Source organism: Tachypleus tridentatus, chromosome 4 (assembly GCF_004210375.1).
Source record: "Tachypleus tridentatus isolate NWPU-2018 chromosome 4, ASM421037v1, whole genome shotgun sequence".
NCBI lineage: Eukaryota > Metazoa > Arthropoda > Merostomata > Xiphosura > Limulidae > Tachypleus > Tachypleus tridentatus.
The window spans coordinates 25,293,819-25,314,269 of record NC_134828.1 but is presented as its reverse complement, the minus strand read 5'-3'; the positions used below and the strand labels follow the sequence as shown (position 1 = coordinate 25,314,269).

The following is a 20,451-nucleotide window of genomic DNA, read 5'->3' as shown; positions in this document are numbered from 1 at the left end:
GGTGAATGCGTGGTAAATTTATTTCCAATAATTAACATCTAATTATACAACAATGCAATGCTCAGAAACTACACCTAGCAGGGGATCACACATGCACACAAATTATACTTTATTTTAATAAGTTGTGAATAAGAGGAGATAAACCCTAATATTATCAAGCATCTTGGGTTCTTGACACCATTTGAAGAGTCTCCTGAAGAAAACTATCTGGATCTGGAATACTACTCAGGAGGCCTAAAAGAGAGCCAGACGAGAATATTACACTATGTAGTAGGGGAATATACGGTTCACTAACAACTGAAGTTAAGAAGGAAACCTTACCAACAACATCACAGAATTCCATGAAGGACTGACACGGTAGCAGTTCGTCTTCATAGGTCCTTAGCAGTTTATCCCCAGCTTCCAACAGAGCCTGATCATTGTTTCGGATGTAGTCTGCTACTACGGGAGCCCATTCTTCTCCGACACCGACAGAGACTCTCTGAAAGGCAAATTAAAACAGGTATGAAGATGTTATGGGACGTACAAATCAGTATTGAAACATTTATGGTTATTTCTTGTTTTTTACATCATACACTGACTTAGGAAGGGTGAAACTACTTTTTATAAATTAAGGAAGGAAACAACATTGATTTTCATACCTTCAGTAGAACTGAATAAAATGCGTTAATCAGCCCGAAAAATAGAAGAGCAGACTTGTAAACGTTGTAGTCCTTTGGCTGAAGGTCACTAAGAGAAGCAGTACCCTGAGGGGAGCAGTGCCTAGCCTGGGCAAGGATAATTAATCTTCTCAAGTAAGTCACACGGTTTTCGTGCCATTTGGTATTGGAATGCACGAGAACAGACATTGTTAACCAGTAGTATGGACCTTCTGCCTAGGGAAATATGAACATATACTTTATAGAAAACAACAGTCAACAAAATCAAAGCATTACATTAATATACATCCACTCCCACCCTCCAATGGAGTTGACTGTCCAAACCTAATGGAAAATGTCTGTAGTGGTATAGAGAAAGCACCTACAATACTAAAACTCAAAATTTGAACATATAATAATAATAATAAAATTTTAACTCCCGAATGTTCTAGAAAACATTTATTAGTCAAGACAAACTAGAGCTAGGATTCATCCAAGATACTAAGGGTTTTATTACACTTTCTTCATCAATAACACAGCCAGGTGTTAACGTTTAGGGCGTGCAAGAGGGCTGCATGTTGATGAAAAAAGTAAAAATTAGTTATAAAAAATATTAACCATTTTAAGAAAACCTCGGGTATTAGTTGTAATTCCTTATGTTAATAGATCTTATCAGTTTTTAACAATTTTGTAGATGGAGAATTTTTGGTAGTTAAAGTTAGCTACAGTATATATGTAATCAAGCCTTACTCTGGAAAACCACAAGAAATGTTTTCAAGCAGCTCAGTGGTATATTTTGAGCTTAAAAGATATACAAGTTCTTAACACTAAATAGGCTTAAGGGAAAAGTTTAATAGAAATATTTGATTCTAACATAACTATAGGAAATATATTTCACTGGATAATTCTTTTAATTTTCCCCTGTCAAAGTTTGGAATTCCATACCTCAAAGCAATTTTCTACCCATTTGTCAGGAGGAGCTTCAAGGAAATTGGTTATGTTCTTGTCTTCTCTAGCTGTACATCTTGTTCTAAGGACATACGAAAGTAACTCATATCAATGATGAAGTTAAATAGCACATCTTAACTAACTGGGTGTAAGAAAAAAATACACATACATATGGGAGATAAGCAAAATAGTGGATTAGTAAAGCATGAAATATTATATCAGGTTTTTAGTAATTTACATTATAGTGACCTGTTAAAATAGAAATGACTAGAGCTGTACAGAAATAACCCTCAAGTGTTGAACAGAAAAACAAGCTTTCTTACGTGTTGATGACATAGAGAGCCATGTGGGTTAGGTAAGGAATAAGGTATATGTTGCTCTGAGGACCACCACCTCCACTTTCCTCACTAAAGGACTTTTCTTTGGCAAACCTTAAGAGAAGCAACTTAAGGTCGTGGACCGTGGAAGAGTAGCCAATATCTCTATGACCTGTACTTTCTTGCAGATAAGTGTTATGTCTGGTCAAGAAAAAATAAAAATACTCTGTTTATTAAATACATTCTGTATGATTTGATCAAATAGTAACATGTTTTAATGGCTTCACAAGAGATTTAAATAAGTACAACAAACTGATGAAAGTTGTGGGTGGTACTTGGAGAAAAGCTGTTTATTCTTTGATTTAAAACAAACAAGCTCATCCATAAATAAACACAAAATTACACAATCTGTACTCTGCCTACAACAGGCATTGAAATCCTGTTTTTAGCACTATAAGTCTGCAGATGTACCAGATTTTCTGTTTTCTTTCAAATTCAAAAATATCACAAACAGAAAACAAAAAAATAAAGTTTACAACACTTTTAATATTATTTTTTTTTTTACTTTATTTTGAAGAAAAGCAAAGTAATAACAATGGTGAAAATAATGGATGAGACAATAGTCTCCACATGGTTACAGATCTTATTCATTGATTAAAATCAGTAAAAAAAACAAACGTTGCATTATGTAAGAAACGGAACACATTTTGAAGCTAACAAGACAGTACTTTTAAATAAATTAATATGAGCTTTCTGATCTCAGTATATCTAAAGGCATCTTGATTAAATAAAAGAAACATTAACTTTGAATAGACTTCATTCTTCAATAACAATCATGCAAAAAACAATTACACTTTTTACAATCTGATTGTGTCAAAAACATGGTTTTAACACAATAATCAACACCTGTTTTCTCAAAGAAATGAGGGCAAGATGATAGTTTAAAACTTAAAAACTCGTCATATTAAATCTTGCTATTTTAATAAAGAAACTCTATTCACCCAGCTGATAAGCTGTAATGAAGGATGTGTTTATTTATGTTCCAACAAAAATAACTGGACAATTGCAACTCATAGAACTTGCCTACCTAGCCAAACAGCTGGCAAATGCTGACTCTGGTACTTTTGGTCCCCAAACAGGTAATAAACCATTACACTTTGTGTTTGCATTTTGAAGAGCTGCACTCTCCCATTCATCTCGTCCTCGAGCATGCCTATTACATGATAAATATATTATAATAAACTACAGTTTTATAAAACAGACTAAATCTGTTTAGGATTAACACTAAATTGGGAAGGGTGAATAAACTAAGGCTATGATATATTACTTAAAGATATAACATCTTCCTTATTACAGCTGTCTCCAACAATAAAACCTCCTACTAATTTAGGGAACTCTCTTAGAAAAATTAAACCTATTTAAAACCACCCAGCAGTTCACTAAATATATTAAACATAATTAGATTTATCTGATTCATTAGGCAATCAGTCTACTACATGGCAGAAGCTGCAGTCTAACCATGGCTTGAGCCACCCATCAGTCTACTACATGGCAGAAGCTGCAGTCTAACCATGGCTTGAGCCACCCATCAGTCTACTACATGGCAGAAGCTGCAGTCTAACCATGGCTTGAGCCACCCATCAGTCTACTACATGGCAGAAGCTGCAGTCTAACCATGGCAGCCACCCATCAGTCTACTACATGGCAGAAGCTGCAGTCTAACCATGGCTTGAGCCACCCATCAGTCTACTACATGGCAGCTGCAGTCTAACCATGGCTTGAGCCACCCATCAGTCTACTACATGGCAGAAGCTGCAGTCTAACCATGGCTTGAGCCACCCATCAATCTACTACATGGCAGAAGCTGCAGTCTAACCATGGCTTGAGCCACCCATCAGTCTACTACATGGCAGAAGCTGCAGTCTAACCATGGCTTGAGCCACCCATCAGTCTACTACATGGCAGAAGCTGCAGTCTAACCATGGCTTGAGCCACCCATCAGTCTACTACATGGCAGAAGCTGCAGTCTAACCATGGCTTGAGCCACCCATCAGTCTACTACATGGCAGAAGCTGCAGTCTAACCATGGCTTGAGCCACCCATCAGTCTACTACATGGCAGAAGCTGCAGTCTAACCATGGCTTGAGCCACCCATCAGTCTACTATGTAGCAGAAACCACAATCTAACTGTGGCTCAAGCCATTAGACTGTTTGCTATAAATTAGTAACAAAGGTTTTACCTAATTCAAATGGTCACTGTTGGTTATATACATATATTAAAGGAGCATTTCCCCAGGAGGATGCAAATGATCTCTTAAGGTGTGGGGATGAGCGATTAATTTACAATCAAACATTTGAATTGATTTTTTTTATTAATAAAAATAACAAACAATTAATTACAGCACAGTATTTTAATGGATATCCATGTGTTATAATTAGTCATTTAACTCGATGTGCAAGTTATTAAAAGAAAGGAAGGGCACAGATGATAATTTTGGGAAATGCTGTATTTAAAGATCAAAAGATTTGTTTGTCAAGATTTTAGAAAGATAAAAATTTCCATTGGTTTAGCTTTGCATTAGAAACAAAAAGCTATAAAGGATTAGACTTAAGTTAAAATTAACTTTTAAAACGTATAAATCTACCTGACAGCATCCATGTGACAATCTACGTGTACCACATTGAAGTGGGTAACGGTGGTATAACCTGGAACTGTGGTATAACTGGGGGGTTTCCTGTAGCGATTATCAAAATCATCTACATTACAACGCTTAGTGAAGGTGTAAATGCCTAAAACTTTGGTGGGTTGAAACATGTAACCTTCTCGACAGATGATACAGACGAGGCCAGACTCTTCACCCAGTTCTTCTAACTGTCTCACGTAAGTACTCTTAGCTTTAACCTACATAAAAGACAACAGTTTTAGTAGTACAGTTTCAGGAAAAAATTTACAGTAAACCAAAGTAAAATAACACACCCTTAGAAGGAATCTTATGTCTCTACATTGGAATACCATTTTAACAGTAAGTGGTTTCACTTTCAGTGTTAATTACAAACTAGATGCTGTTTCTACCTTTTTTTGATAACTACCAATACAATAGACCAACATTTTTGTGATTCAGCTTCAAGATCTTTTAAAGTTAGTAAACTGAGAAACTTTCAACTAACCAATGCAGATACTAGATATGATTCATTTCACTAACTACTGAATATTATGGAGCACATTTTTTTTTTTTTTTTTAACAGAAGTTTTTCAAAGCAGTTTTATCAGAAACATTGTAATGCAACAAGCCATTCATTGCTTCTGTATCTATAATCAACAGAACTAGTCCAAACCAGCTAAAACAGACTCATAACATGGTAATATTGTTTTATATGTTTAGGCTAACACAGTCAAATAAAAACCTTTTTTTAATGTTGGCCTCAAGCTCATGCTTATCCATAGCTAACAAGCAGCAGGTGATGGAATTAATTTCTCCAAATAATGGTTCAAACCTCAGCGAGTCTTGAGACTGTACCTGGAGTCTTCATGCTGGTGGATAAACTGCAGCCACTTCTGACAGTCACAGTGGAAGTGCTGGGATATATTTACTCCTGCACTGATGCATTTAGACTAAACTATAGAGAGATGTACCAGCACTAGCACATCCAGCACTTCACATTTCTTCACATTACCAACAACAGTGAATTTGGATACAATGTTTCCGACACTCATAATAAACATTCTTTTTATATGTCTGCCAGCTCCTTTCTTTGTGCCATTTTGATTTTAGGTGGTTGCTTGTGGCAATTATTGACCTTCAACCTTATGGGATAGAGAGATAATGGAGTCACTAGATACACATTAAGAAGGAATGAAATGTATGTATGTGTATGAACGCACGTGTACGTGTGTGTTTTTGTCCTTACGGAGTAGATATGTATAGAATTCACTAAACACATAATACAAAGAATTTAGACCACAACAAGTGTACTGTTCGAAGATTATACGTCCAACAAAAACAATAACAGCAAATCGACGAGAGTTGCAACAGGTATACTGATTAAAGTTTTTAAAATAAAACCAGTTTAATGTTAACAAAAAGTTTAAGAGTTTCATTTACTATATTTTGAACTTCTTACATGAAAAAAGTGTATGTTCATGTATTACACAGATTACATGTTGATGGAGCTGGCTTGGTATAACACACTTGCTATTCAAATATTGGGTTTGGATAAATTACATGTTACAATGATCATTCAACTTACTTGGCCTCGTTCATTGGCCTTCATCCCTAGAGCTCCTAGTTGCTTCTCCCTCATGGCCATGGCTAATCTTTTCTTCTCATCTCTAGTCTGTTTTCTCACGTCTTCTATCTTAGCAGCTACATTGGGGTTCTCTTTTAAGGTTTCCATTAGGTTTTCAGCCAAAGAACCAACGCTGATCACTAGAAACTTGTTCCAATCTGGAAATGTCCACAAATTATATAGGAAAACTGAAACAGCAAAACTTGAAACTTAATATCAAAGTGAAATTTTATTCTTTGATCAAATTTCTTCGTTTCATCCAACATCAGAAGTTAATTGTCACACAACAAAATCAATAAATGTAGTTCAATCATAAAAACTGAAAAGTGAGCCATGTAACATTTTGAACAATTACCTGTGTATGATTGGAATACAGTCTGCACTGACCCACAACTGAGTGTTCACGTGCCCAGCACTAAGTCCTGTTAACAGTCGCAAGACGTATTTCAAAGCTGGTTTTGAGGTGAATTCTTTCCAATCATCAGATGCTACCAACAAAGCTGTCCTGTTACCAACAAGTAACAAACATAAAATTAAACACATTCTAATGATGCTTCCAATTTATTTACAGCTTCTAATTGTGGTACGAACATATATGGAAGCTGCAAGTTTAAAAATATGTTTAGTGCTTCTTAAAACTTCTTTAATTAACAAAGCTAAGTAGCTTAAAATTATGATTCTCACATTTATGACTACATTTTAAGATAGAAATAGTTTGGGAATAGTTAACCTAAGCAGTCAATACATATCTGTTCTCTTAATTAGTAGAGTTTACATTAATAAAATAAAATAAAATAAAATAATAATCTTCAACAGTTAAATAACTATATGTGGATGCATCACTTTTTGTCTGTTCAATTTCACCTAGATACTTGTCATCAGCTAGAACAAATGGACAATAATGCTTTCTTTACTCTTACATGGTTGGACTACTTTATGATATTTCAGCCTGATGTGGACCTTTCTTGGTTTTAGCTGTTATGTCCACTACAAATGGTGATATTTTACACTTATTGACTTAAGGTGACAAATTTGAGAAAGTTGGTTTAAACAGAATTAAGAAGAAATATTCAAATGTGACGTTAAAATTAACCACAGCAATAGAAATCCCCCAAGCAACAAAATCAAAACTTACTTGACTGGTGGAGCATGAACAGTTAGGTACTCCAGCGCATCTTGTACAATTCCACGGCCCAGCATCAGGTCTTTCAGTTGTTGACCCTGGATACTACGGTCGATTCCCGAAGTCAACACGCAGAAACATTCTAATTGTAGATCATCTTCGGTGGTATGATCAAAATCAAACTTGTTGAAGTTTAAGTACGGTCGGAAGTGATTAATTAGGGTTTCCATTTTCTCCTACAGGAAACATGGAAGTTATCATCACATGTTGGAAGCTATATTTTTTCATTTAACAAAACATTATGGATCTTATACTGAGAAAAAGTCAGAAGATACCATCACAAAAAAACAACATAATCCACTGACCGCTGTCCATGTTCACATTCTGTGCAGTACGATATTTAAAAACTGGTTGTGAAGTACATTGATGTGCTTCCAATGCGCCTCTTGTCCGAAACATTTGTAGAAGTTTAGACACCTTACTAGTTGTCTTTATTAATCTTGCATCAAGTATCAAAAGTAAAACCAATGAAAAACTAAAACTGTTCAATCAAAAATATAAAGTGATCCCAGGTTTCAGACAGTATGGTTATGATTTTTGTTAGCTTTGAAAAGTTTAAAAATTGTAAAACAAAACATGTGGATCATTGAATTTTTACAGTTCTTTACATAAAAAAACTTGTAAACTTTACTGTTTTCAAACTATCTGAGGGGGGGGGGACAAAAAGAATGTAGAGGCTCCATGGTTTATTTACATCCAATGAAAAGTTGTATGTGCACAGGCATGAAATTTAAAAATGTTCATCAGTTGAATAATAATAACAACAGAAAGTCAAATAACTGAAAATTAGGTTTAGCAGTTTCAATTTTCAATTACTTTATCCAAAACAAATGTTAATTAAAAAAAAAAAGTGTCTTAACATTTCAATTATAATTTCATCATGGTGGAAATATGTGGATACATCATGAATAACTTCAAAATTTGATGTTATTTTTCCCTGTAAAGCCCCCAAAATATTGGTCTGGAAAAAGTGGTATTTAAAAAAAAAAAAAAAAAAAGGTAAATATTTATTAGTTGGTTATCCTGCATCCAACAAACAGTCAGCTCCAAGAATATTTTATTGTGATAAAACTCAGTTAACACTAAACTCATGACATTATTATAGTTTGCAAATAAACCTTAAATATCATTCATAAGCATACAAAATCCAATTAACAAAAAAGTTTATTATGATAAATGGCACATTATTTTTTTTTTAAAACAGATATTAAACTAAATCAGTTGACGATAATTTTACATTAAAAGAATACAAAGCTGAATAACCAACTAAAAGAGTTAACTGGTTCTGCCACAAGTTCTGAGGCTTGGGTAAAACAGGATACCTATGGGGATAAAATACCCAGTATTATACAGTAGTTCAAAAGTTAACTCAAGAAGATTGCTGGATTAGACAAGTGTTTATTTCATAAAACCACGTCTGTAAGAAGTGAGTTCAGCAGCTGAGACTGAGATGCAATTTGAAAAGAATACAATAATAAAAACACAATAAAAGACTTGTTTGTGTTGTTATTAAGCACAAAGTTACACGATGGGTAATCCGTGCTGCGTTCATCACAGGTATTGAAACCCAGTTTTTATCTTTATGATTCTTCAGCCTCACCTCAGCTGCTAAACCACTGGAGGGAGGAGAATAAAAAAAAAACAACAAAAAAACAAAGGATAATATTTTATATTAATGTGAGAAGTATTAAGTACACAATATATATAAACATAAGTAAGAGGAACTACAACATCACGAATGTAAGACAATTATTATTTAATTAAAAACACCTTAGGAGTGAAAGAAGGGGTGGTAAAAAATATAGACTGAGCACAACTTAAAGGAGTGGAAACAAAACTGCTGACTAAACTTGTAGCTACACTTGTAACAATTATACAACAAATACATTAGTAAGTCAGGCCACGTTTTTTAGTTTAACTAATTAATATCTACTGTAAGATTTGTATAAATGCTACAGGTGTAGTAGCCAGTTTAGCCACCAATTATAATTTTATTTCTTGAAGTCTGAAGATTTGTATAAATGCTACAGGTGTAGTAGCCAGTTTAGCCACCAATTATAATTTTATTTCTTGAAGTCTCACATTCATTCCTTTTTGTTTTTTTTTTTCACACCTAAGGTACTTTTCGTTAAATACAAGATTTTTTGGTAATACACACCAACAAACTACAGAAAGAGTGATATTCATTAGTAACTAGCGTTACGTTTAGGACTGCAACCCTATTATTTAGAACAAATTCGTACTTTACAGAACCAACTAGATTCTTTAAAATATATGGTGGTAGTTTTTCTTCTCTAAAACAATGTTAATAGTTTCATTGACACTGACGCTATGGAATTTAGATTAACAGTTTGTTGCAATCACCACCACCATTGCAATCAGTAACGATGTATCAAGTAACATCACTTATGCTGATTACTTAAGCTAATATCAGGTGATACTAAATGTTCTTGAATTAGGATAATTTTATAAAATTTAGTAAATATACATGCTGAAAAGTTGACAATGAATAATTAATAAAAACTGTCCGTTTGCATTACTTTTTGAAAACTTCAGCTAGAAACTGATCAACACTGATGACCAATACTTATGACCTGCAGGATTTTTCATCTTATAATTTTGCTGCTCTAAATCAGTGCACTTTTAGGTGAAGATCTAGCATTTTTTCTACACTGATACCTCACATGATTTTGTTTAGACATGCCCAAAAATTTGTTAAATATGACTGGGTTTTACTGAATAATTTTGCATATATGGTTTATATTTACACCAAGCAAAAACCTAATTATAGGATGTAATGATCTATCAGCATTTGAAATTTGAAAAAAAAAAAAAAAATCTATAAAAGTTTTTCTATCAAATAAAGTTTCTGTATTTTCATTGCTAAGAAAAAACTGGAAGAAAACCAAAACTGGACAAGTTATATCTTGGGTATTCCTTAACGAATCATCTTTAAATGACATGTATCAAAATTGAGACCAGTAGTTTGTTTGTTTTTCAATTTCATGCAAACTTACACAAGGGCTATCTGCATTTTGCCCTTGCAAAAATTATCCTAATTTTGCATGTAAAACTAGAGGGAAGACAGCTAGTCAATACCACCCACTGCCACCTCTTGGACTATTATTTTACCAATGAATAGTGGGATTCACCTTCATATTACAACTCCTCCATGACTGAAGGGGCGAATATGTTTGGTGTAACAGGGATTCGAACCCACAACCTTCAGATTGTGGCATCGAATCCCACAATTACAAATGTGGGATTGTCTTAATTGTCTTAATCTGTAGTTTCGGATTATGAGTCGAGTGCCTTAACCACCCGGGCCATGGAGTCCACCAGAGCACATCCACTGTAAAATGCGATAATTTGGATTATCGCAGCCCAAGATACGGAAAGTGGAAAGTCATTAAACTATCACTCTTGTTAATACCACACAGTGTGTCCTGTAAGTAGTTTTCCTTTACCAGAAGACACTACGATATGTCTCGATACCAAATACCATGACAAATGAAGCTTACTTGATTTCCTAATGTGAGAAATGGAACTACTCTCATCAGGAGCTGGAGAAGGCTTGAGTTATTTCGAACCATTGATGTGGTAACAGTGGAAAGCAGGAAGGTGATGTCCTTTTTATCACCAGATGCAGCACAGAACTTTTTGTAAGTCTCCAATGACTGGTCAGCTGCCTCCACTAGTATAGGCTCCATTATCTGAATGATCTGCTCTGTAATAGTTGGTCCACCTGGAGAGCCCTGCACCAGTTCTGATGACTCAGCAGACAGTGCCAGACAGAGAGTTCCTAACATTACTCGAATAGTTCCCATGTTTGGATCTATAAGTTTCTGCCTGTTTGATTTCACCTGAATAATTACAATCAACAACAGTTTTTATTCAAATAAAGTCATCACAGAGACAGATAACAGTTTCCAATATTCGATATGACATCACAGTTTAAAAAATATAACATTAACTTTTCTGTGAATTAAATAAAACAAACTTTTGTTTTTTCTCTCACACCAAATAGAATTTAATAACATATAGGATGGAATAAAAACAAAACTCAGCAACTTCCTAAGAACCAATAAAATAACAAGAAACAAGCCAAGTATTCAACTTCTCACAACTTAGGAAGGAATACTTTGAAAAAAGAAGATAAAACTAAATAACATAACAGTATATTGTTTTGGTCAATTAATTATGATAGCTTAGGACAAAGAATCTATACATTTCATTCATGAAAAGAAGCAGATATAAACAGTTGTGAAAGGCTTGCAATTTATAGCTTATTCAACTTTTCTTAAGTTGCTATTGTTAATTGTGCATGGTTGGTACTTGTTAAACCTAATGAGGCTCACTTAATGCTTTTATAAAACTTTCAATATTGTTGAAATATTATAGTTAGAATTATCATTTTTACTTAAATTTTGAAGTTTGTTATGCAAGTGTGTACTGAACACCTGAAATGTATACAAGATTCGTGATAATGTTAACAGCATTTAACCTGTGCTGTTTTTTTTATATGGCAATACTTATACCGTTAAATGAAGTTCCAAAACAATGTATTATGTTTTTGTAAAAATGATTTAATTTTGGCACAACTAAGGACATTGTTTAATAAGTTATTACTGACATTTTACAATTATTTACTATACATGACATTGTAGCCCATTCTGCATTGTTTGTATTAAAATTTGGTCTTTGTATAGTCATTCATACTGCTTGCTTATCTTTTATTAATACAGTTTGACAAGAGTTCACTCTCAAGATTTCTATGCTCTTGTAGTAGTAAGAGAGAGAACAGTCATGGTTGAGGTGTTATTTCAGCCAAGTATTAAACCACAAATCAGTCTGCTCCATGTATGTTAAACTGTGAGAATTTGATTTTTCACCTTTCCCTAATTACCAGCAAGAACCAAATCAGTTAAATTATTAAAATTGCATTTTAGTAGTGGCAGTGATCTGTGGTACACCAGTTTATTTAACCATAACATCTGTTAACACACCTTAATGCAATAGCCAAACAATTTCAGCAAGACCATCAGCAGGGGTCGTCCTCTTGTCAAGTCATCGATAGCAGCTAGTCTTTCCAACATGACCTCAAGACCACCACACTGGCTCATGACATTAGCCATTTTGTACACCTCTTCTGTGTCTACTTCTTCTGTATCTTTGTTGTCCAAGTTTTCAATGAATTCTTCTGTGGCATCACCCAGAAGCCCCCTCATTCGATAAATAATCCTCATGGCTTCTGTCTCATTGTTCTCACTACACCAAACCTAGTAAACAGATTTTTTTTTTTTTTAACCTAAGTTATATTTTTCTCCCTTTTAGAAAATATTAATCTGCTATATACAGCACATAAAAAGGTATTATTGATTTTCAATTAATATTAAATAAAAACTCTCCTCATTCATATAATAAAGAACAGAGGGATATTAAAATAGGTTAAATTCATTGTGATTTCAACACCCAAGTTACACAAAACTTATGTGGGTACCAATACCTTCTTGTATACATCCTTGACTGGGAGATCAAGAGAGATTATCTTGTTATTCACCAAGAGTTCCATACCACTATCATCCTCCAGCAATGCTACCAACTCACAATCTTGACATATTTTGTTCTTCACATCTCGCATTAATGGCCCCATTCCAGGTTCCGTAGAGCTGTACGGATTCCCAAGCATTCTGCCCTGCAAGAAATCTTCCTGTTGTGGATCTTTTTCCAGTGTGATAAAGAATTCTCCAGTGTCATTCTCTTCCTGTTAGCAAGGGAAACCAACAGTAAGTATAAACCATCATCCTGTTACAAGCATGAGGTGTAAAAATAGCATCCTGTTACCAACATTAAATGTATAAACAATATTCAGTTAAGAACAATTAAATCAGACCAAGATCTACTATGAAGTTACATGTTATATATAAATATCTGGAGATGAAATGCCCTTTCACAGATAATGTAAGATACATAATGAAAAGGAAAGAAACAAGTACTCTCCAAAACATGTGTATTCAGGGACTCAAATTTGACTAAACTCATAAAAAATTGTCTGAAACAAGTACTTACAGGATATATAATGGAACAAAGTCTCTCAAAGATAAAAACTGGGGTACGCAAGTCTTCAATCTCGTACTTTTTAACAGTCTCCACACAGACAGACATAAATGCTTTGGTCTCTGATTCTGTTCCTACAGAATAAGTGTAATATGGACTCAAAACTTGTTTGTTTTTACCTTAAAGCTAAAACAGTGTTTATGCTGTTAAAGATAGCTTAATTTTAGCATATGTTTTTCAGACCTAAAACAAAATAAAAGAAAATAGCTTTTAAAGCATACAAACATCCCAAGTGTTTAGAAAACTAAATATATTACTGAGAATTTGTTAAACAAATTTGTATAATGTACTTAGAGTGCTCAATACTCAAGACAAATGTTGAAAAAATACTCAGAGAAAGATATTTATTTTTATTTGATCTTCCACTTTCACTTGTCTTCTATTTAACAGACATTAAAATTTACACTTTTGACAAAAACAGTTATATACTTATTCATGTTAAATATCATTTATTTCCTTTCAAAACTATATGAAGAATCAGTTTTGAATTTAATTAGAAAAAGCTCTTGGTACTTGGTATAAAAAACAAAATGTTTCGGGTATTACATATCTGTTTTTTTTTGTTTGTTTGTTTGTTTACACCTTTGGCCACTTTTATGGATGACCAATATAAGTTGTAAGATAATCCTGTACAAATTAAAGAGGAGGGTAGGGGAAGGATTTCATTTGAGTGAGTTTGTAAGAGCAAAATCAGGAATCCATAAGCTTCAGGAGAACAAGACAAACAACAAATATACCTGTGGTCATTTCTTCAAGAAGTTCCAGCAGTTTTTCTTGAGTTTCATCTATCAACTTTGTTCGCTGGACAATTAGTTTTCGTAATGATAAGTAACCATTTAGCACACATCCTACTAGTCGACTCTTGTAATGCTGTCTTATACTGTCTACCTCAATAAATGAAGCCAGCAGCTCTGTCTGCATTTTTAGAGCATAACCTGAAAAAATTAATAAATTATATTCTACCCAACAGTTTGCAGAGCAGCAGTGTTCATACATATCTGACTTAATATTGCTGTCAAGTCTACTTAACTCATGTAGAGACTTAAGTTGAATGTGGATCAGTTTAGTGTTAAAACTATTTCCTTCATTTGGTTTTGAGCATAAAACTACTCAACGGGCTATCTGTGCTTTGCCCACCACGAGTAACAGAGCTCAATTTTTTTATAGTTATGAGTTTTCACAATTACTGCTGAACCACTTGGAAGCAGCATGGAAATTATGAATTTATGAAACATAGTATAAAATTTAAAAAGTAATAATTAATTGATTTAGCAAATTATTACAAGTCTTTTTTTGTTTAGTAAATCCTTGTTTAATGTTTTATTGTATTCATAATAATGGTAGTGAGAAAATAAATAAGAACATGATAATCCAAAATAAAGCATTAAGAACAAAGATGAAAACAAGTTTATTTTAGCATACTGACTGTTTTCTTTCAAAAGAATTTCATGCAAACCCATTCAAGGGCTATTTATATTAGCCATCTCTAACTTAGAAGAGTTAAGACAAAATGTAAAGAAACTAATCACACCCCCCCACAACTAACTCTTGGGATGTTTTTATGAATAAAAAGTGGGATCAAACATCAAATTATAATCAACATAGCTGAAAAAGTGAGCATGTTCAGTGACATAATTCGAGCTTGCGAGTCACTCATAACATCATGCTAACCATCATGCCATGTCACATGCCTCTGTAGCATTGATCTTCAAAGCTGGTTCACTTAGATAATTAAGTTTCCTACAACATTAAAAACAATACATATTAGTTACCTCAGTTTTACAAAAGTGGGAAGAGATACAATATTTAAATTTTGGAAGCTAAGTATCATAAATTGCATTAATGATCAAATCTTTAAAACAACAAGGTACTCAATTTCATGTACAAGTTCATTCGTTGGGTGTTTTCCATCACCTTAACCACACACACAAAAAAGGAGTTTTCATTGGTTAAGGTGTGTTTCAGAATTTCTAGCTGAGCTCCAACCATCTTGATTTCTTTCAAACATTTTCAGTTTTAAAGAATCTTTTGTTTACAACTCTAAACTGGTTTGCCACTTCTCATTAATAAGCAAGTTAATTAAAATAATACATATAATGATTAATACCATAGATGTAGAAAATTCTTACCCTAATTTTTACATGTGACAAAATCAATGAAAAATTAATCAATTTTAATCCAGTTCAAACCACAACTACTGTTGTAAACAGAACTGTTAATATATTCAAGTCTAAAACAGTATGTCTATCACATCCAAGCTAGCCTGAAGAGCCTTAGTGTTGTTTTACAAGACTCACCAACAATGGATGTAACAGATATGGAATGACTGATATATTATAATGTGTTTAACTGAAAATTAACACATCTGCAAGAGTCCTGACAATATTACCATAAACAATTGCACGCACCTTGAGAAAGATCAGATGTTAACGTTGTTTCTTCCAAGTGAGTCAGACGTTCTATTTCTTGTGTAATGAGATTGCCTAAACGTGGAAGCAATCCTTGAAGTGCCAAGTAGTGTTTCCAGTGACCCGAGTGAATCAAGCATTGATATAACGTTAAGTATTCTGTTGCACTCTCTCCAGCTGTCCCAAGGTCATCTAAGTAAGCTGTAAGCATGTCCAGAATTTCTCGTTTACGAGTAGGAACCTGTAAGTAAAGTCATTTAATATCCATAATCAACCAGAACACTACAAATTATTACAAGTTTTAATATTATAACTTAGATGTAAAACATCAAATATTTATGATTACAAGGACAAAGCTTACCTGACAGAGGGAATCCATCACAGAACAGGCCACAGCACGTGCAGCACGAGATGACTGACTGAACAACACCTGTCGAAGCCAATTAGAGTGCAACAGCCTCAGCTTGACAGTATGTCGTCGAGTTTTTTCCAGCCACCTGGTAGCATATTTTCTCATCAAAACTTGAGCACGAAGTTCTTCAGTTCGCAGTTTTTGAGGTTTAACAACAGAAGATTCTGGCTGTCTCTTGGGCATGGACTGTTTCCAAGCTCGATAAGTGTGATGAGGGTCTCCAGCAAGCCACTTATGAAGGTTGACACCAGTTGTTGTTCCTAGATAGAGCAACAAAGGCTTATTACTGAAAATAGCTGGCACATCTCTTATTGATATAGATATTAAAAGTTACAGAGCAAAATCTGTGATGACAGCATCAGAAGACACTGAATGTACTTTGGATATTGCATAATAGTCTGTGGTATAAAACATATTGGGAAAGAACTATTTAACTACTGAAAGATGGATTTCAGCATTAAAAAATATTAAATAAGTAAAACAAATCAAAGAATCTTAATATTTATTTAGTTTTATGCAAAATAAAGCATCAAAAGAGGCTTCATAAAAAGACTGAAATTCAATTTTCATCACAAATTAAATTACACTGTACACAGGGCATGAATACAATTCATGAATGTTGAGTTGCTTAGAGAAGAGCAAGAACTAACATTAAATAAAAGCAGAACCATTAAACTAGCTAATGTTTTATTTTATAATAAGAATAATTATTATTTCAGCTCCTCTTCCTGAAATAATACTGCTTAGACATCTTCAGCACAGTTTACTGTCTCACGAGTACTATAGTTCTTTTTGTTTACCTTCCAGGAGCCAAGCATGCCAAGTTCCTATTCCACGTATATTATAATCCTAGTTCCCCTTACTGCTAATCTCTCTCAACTTCTCACAGTATGGTATTCATAGTTTATCATGTGTAAAAATGAGAGTGTGCTAACCTGAGGTCCTTACACTTGCCAGAGCCTCTACTGTCCTATCTTTCAATTTCTTATTACTTGGGGCTTCAGATCTAATTAACATCTGCAAGGTTTTTAGGCAAGGCAGAGTGATGCTTTCCATAACAACTGGAGCTCTGCTGTTTACACCCACCAAGAACAGCTGCATAACACACCTAGTATAATAAAAAACCAACAAAAAAACAGTTGCATAACACACCGAGCACTTTACAAAGAAAACTGCTTCACTACTTTTCTCCTTATTTACTTATTAATTACTAAAACCGTATCAAAATGAACATTAATCTATGTATCAGATAAATATACAATTAAGAGAAATAACTAAAATTAAGCTCAATTTGTTATCACAGTATTGAAAAAAAAACCAAAAAAACAGCTTAAATGTTTTTAAAAGATAAACTGGTTTTTCAACACAAAGTTCTCACTTGTCATTCTAACAAATCCAGAATTTCTGGATAACTTTAACCATAGATTACCTTCTCAGATTGACACAAGATTAAATAGAAAGCTACAGAAATTGGTGAAAAAGGAATTACCAGGAACTGATGTCAGCTTGAAAATGTAAAAATTCACAGGTTACCAAATTCTGTATTAGGGATTTTAATAAGCAGGTAACAAATGTTAAGCAATAGGATTATGCACCTGCAATGTCATCCAATACCCACTTTATTCAGCCAAGTTCAGTCTATGAGGATGTTTATGTAAAAACTTCACAATGATTCTAGTTAAAAAGTGCTTTTGTTCTAAAAGACTTGTTGCATTGTATAAAGAAAAATGTAAATAAACTGAGGAACTAAATTGTTCACAAACAGGTTTTGTATTTTTTTTGGCAACTTGCAAACAATAAACTAAACAATCAGAATAGAAAGACCATAATTATTCCAACAATACTTTTGATGTCTCAATACAAATTTCTAAAAATATGAATAAAATAAATTGGTATTGGTCAGGAACTAATGTTCGACATACACCATTGAACAACTCCAATTTCTTAACAGCAAGTCTTGTATTATTTCGAATACTTAGATGTAAAAAAACCAAAAAAAAACTCAAGTTACTAAAACCTATCAAAAACTTTATAACACCAAAGTTTACAGAAGTTGTAACATCAAACTACTCATAAACATGCTGTCAATCTGTACATGATCAAAATGTCCATATTTCAGATAAAATTATTTCCAAATCCAAGTGCATCTTACTCAAGTATACATACAGAAATTTAAAACTTCTCTATCACAAACCTTAGTGACTGTTCCCAGCATGAATCTTCCTTCTGTAAATTACTTGCTAGAAGTGCCACTTCATGTCGTACAGCTCCTGCTAAATCAGGGTTGATCTTATGTCCTTTCAGAGCAGTGGCTATCTTTTCCATTAACAAGGAATTCAGGTCATTAGTTGCTTTTGGATTATCCAGAGTCAGAAGACAGAGTAATTTACGAACCTCACAACGAACCTGCACACTTCCATTCCGTAGGTTACATTCCACAAGTTCTTTTATTAGCCCCTGACTACAGAGATCCTGTCGGTAACGCTGACTCGTTGCTAGGGCTCTAAGCAATGTAATACAGTGCTCCACTGCAGCACTGGAACAGCCATAACAACGGCCCTGAGACGTAGCTGTGCCAAGTTTCTCTGTTGATGATGCCATAATTCGAACAATACCATCAGTGGATACCGATGTGGTAGAAGATGCATTTTTGGCACGAGATTCTCTTTGTCGCCTCTCGTACTCAACCAGTTCCTTCCGTGAAGCTAGAACCTGTTACATAAAAAAACCACATGAAGAACAAACAAATATATATATATATATATATATACATTCATTTCTAGAGTTGTTGATGTTTCAAATGTATTTGAATGAACACAAAGTTCTCTTTTTTACAAGGGAATAAGATTTTGTTTTATATCTATTACAGTAAAATTATTCTCTCTATATACACACACATCCACTTCTACTGAAAATTCTTATAATCCCTGTATTTTCACAAGGATCAAAGCTGTACTTTGGGGGTGTATATACTTTAATGGTACTGTCATAAATTAACTAGAGCGAAAAAAACAGGGTTGACTGCCTATATGTCTGGTGTTACAAGCTACAAAAAACTGATTGTAGTAGAAGTGGAACTCGGAGACAGAGATTAAATAGACGAGTAAATGGCTGACCAGATCAAGTCTGGAAGCCATTTCTATTTCATTATATGAAGCAAACATCCAACAAAAGTGACAATTAATGCCACACATGACACAGGCATCTTTCCAATAGCCTGTATTCAGTAGACCTGCACAGTGAACACCATGCCACCTCCCCAAACCCCACACACGTGTAAAATAAATGTTGCATGAGATTTGTGGTGCAGTTGTTAGTATTAGGCTAAAATAACTGCTCAGATATTAAGAAATATATGAATAAGAGCATTGATATAACAAACATTGAGAAAATAAAGGTCAGGTTAAACACTTACCATTCTTTATGATGACGAGAAATCCACTTGAAGTAAAAATCGTTTCTCAAGATGGCTGGTATGGGTATTAGAACTTTAAAATAAAAGTACAGAACGTGACCTAAAAAGGTCAGAACATTTTGTACTTTATTTTAATTAAAGTTTTAATACCAATACCATCCATCTTAATATTACATTTACCATTCTTGTTTTCCTTATATTTGTATTTTGCACATGGTAGAAGCAGTGTTTCTCAAATAAGATAAGCGAGTCATCAGTGAAAACAACAAAAAAACTTATTCATTCATTGTACTAGACAAATAAGATATTGTCCTATTTCCTAATGTAAGTCCAAATCAGAATTTATATTTGTGTATGTAAAATTAGTAAATAAACATTTTCAACCTACTCATGTACGATTGAGATGTACCATATATAACTTAGCTGTACTTTGGGAGTGGGTGTATACTTTAATAGTACTGTCATAAATTAACAAGTTAAAAATTCTCTGCTTAAGAACAATATTAAGATTTGATGTAAACAGAAATCCAAACTATACCATAAGACATCAAATTATTTACAAGTTTGAATAGCTAAGAAGAATTGCATTTTATACTTTATACTTATATCTGTCTTGCTTTGGTCAAATATTAAATACAAAGTTTTAATTGTGTCCAATCCAATAAGTTATAATACTTTCAGTTTTTAAATGTTACATAAATAAGATTTTTATGTTGGATAAATACA

The 20,451-nt window shown here is 33.6% G+C and overlaps 1 protein-coding gene across 1 annotated transcript in view; it reads right to left on the bottom strand.

The window, feature by feature from the left end:
• Window positions 1-2: 2 nt before the first annotated feature.
• The window catches only part of poe (E3 ubiquitin-protein ligase-like protein poe), a 107,798-nt gene continuing 87,349 nt past the window's right edge, over window positions 3-20,451 (bottom strand). Inside the window, 20 exon segments of the mRNA XM_076497355.1 lie at window positions 3-234; window positions 322-481; window positions 642-875; window positions 1,584-1,668; window positions 1,910-2,104; window positions 2,991-3,116; window positions 4,549-4,805; window positions 6,152-6,320; window positions 6,322-6,348; window positions 6,546-6,695; window positions 7,326-7,549; window positions 10,895-11,236; window positions 12,380-12,652; window positions 12,880-13,137; window positions 13,443-13,564; window positions 14,228-14,425; window positions 15,899-16,139; window positions 16,260-16,570; window positions 17,246-17,418; window positions 18,505-19,022. Of these exon segments, the coding sequence (XP_076353470.1) occupies window positions 155-234; window positions 322-481; window positions 642-875; window positions 1,584-1,668; window positions 1,910-2,104; window positions 2,991-3,116; window positions 4,549-4,805; window positions 6,152-6,320; window positions 6,322-6,348; window positions 6,546-6,695; window positions 7,326-7,549; window positions 10,895-11,236; window positions 12,380-12,652; window positions 12,880-13,137; window positions 13,443-13,564; window positions 14,228-14,425; window positions 15,899-16,139; window positions 16,260-16,570; window positions 17,246-17,418; window positions 18,505-19,022 (4,143 nt within the window). The 3' untranslated portion in view covers window positions 3-154.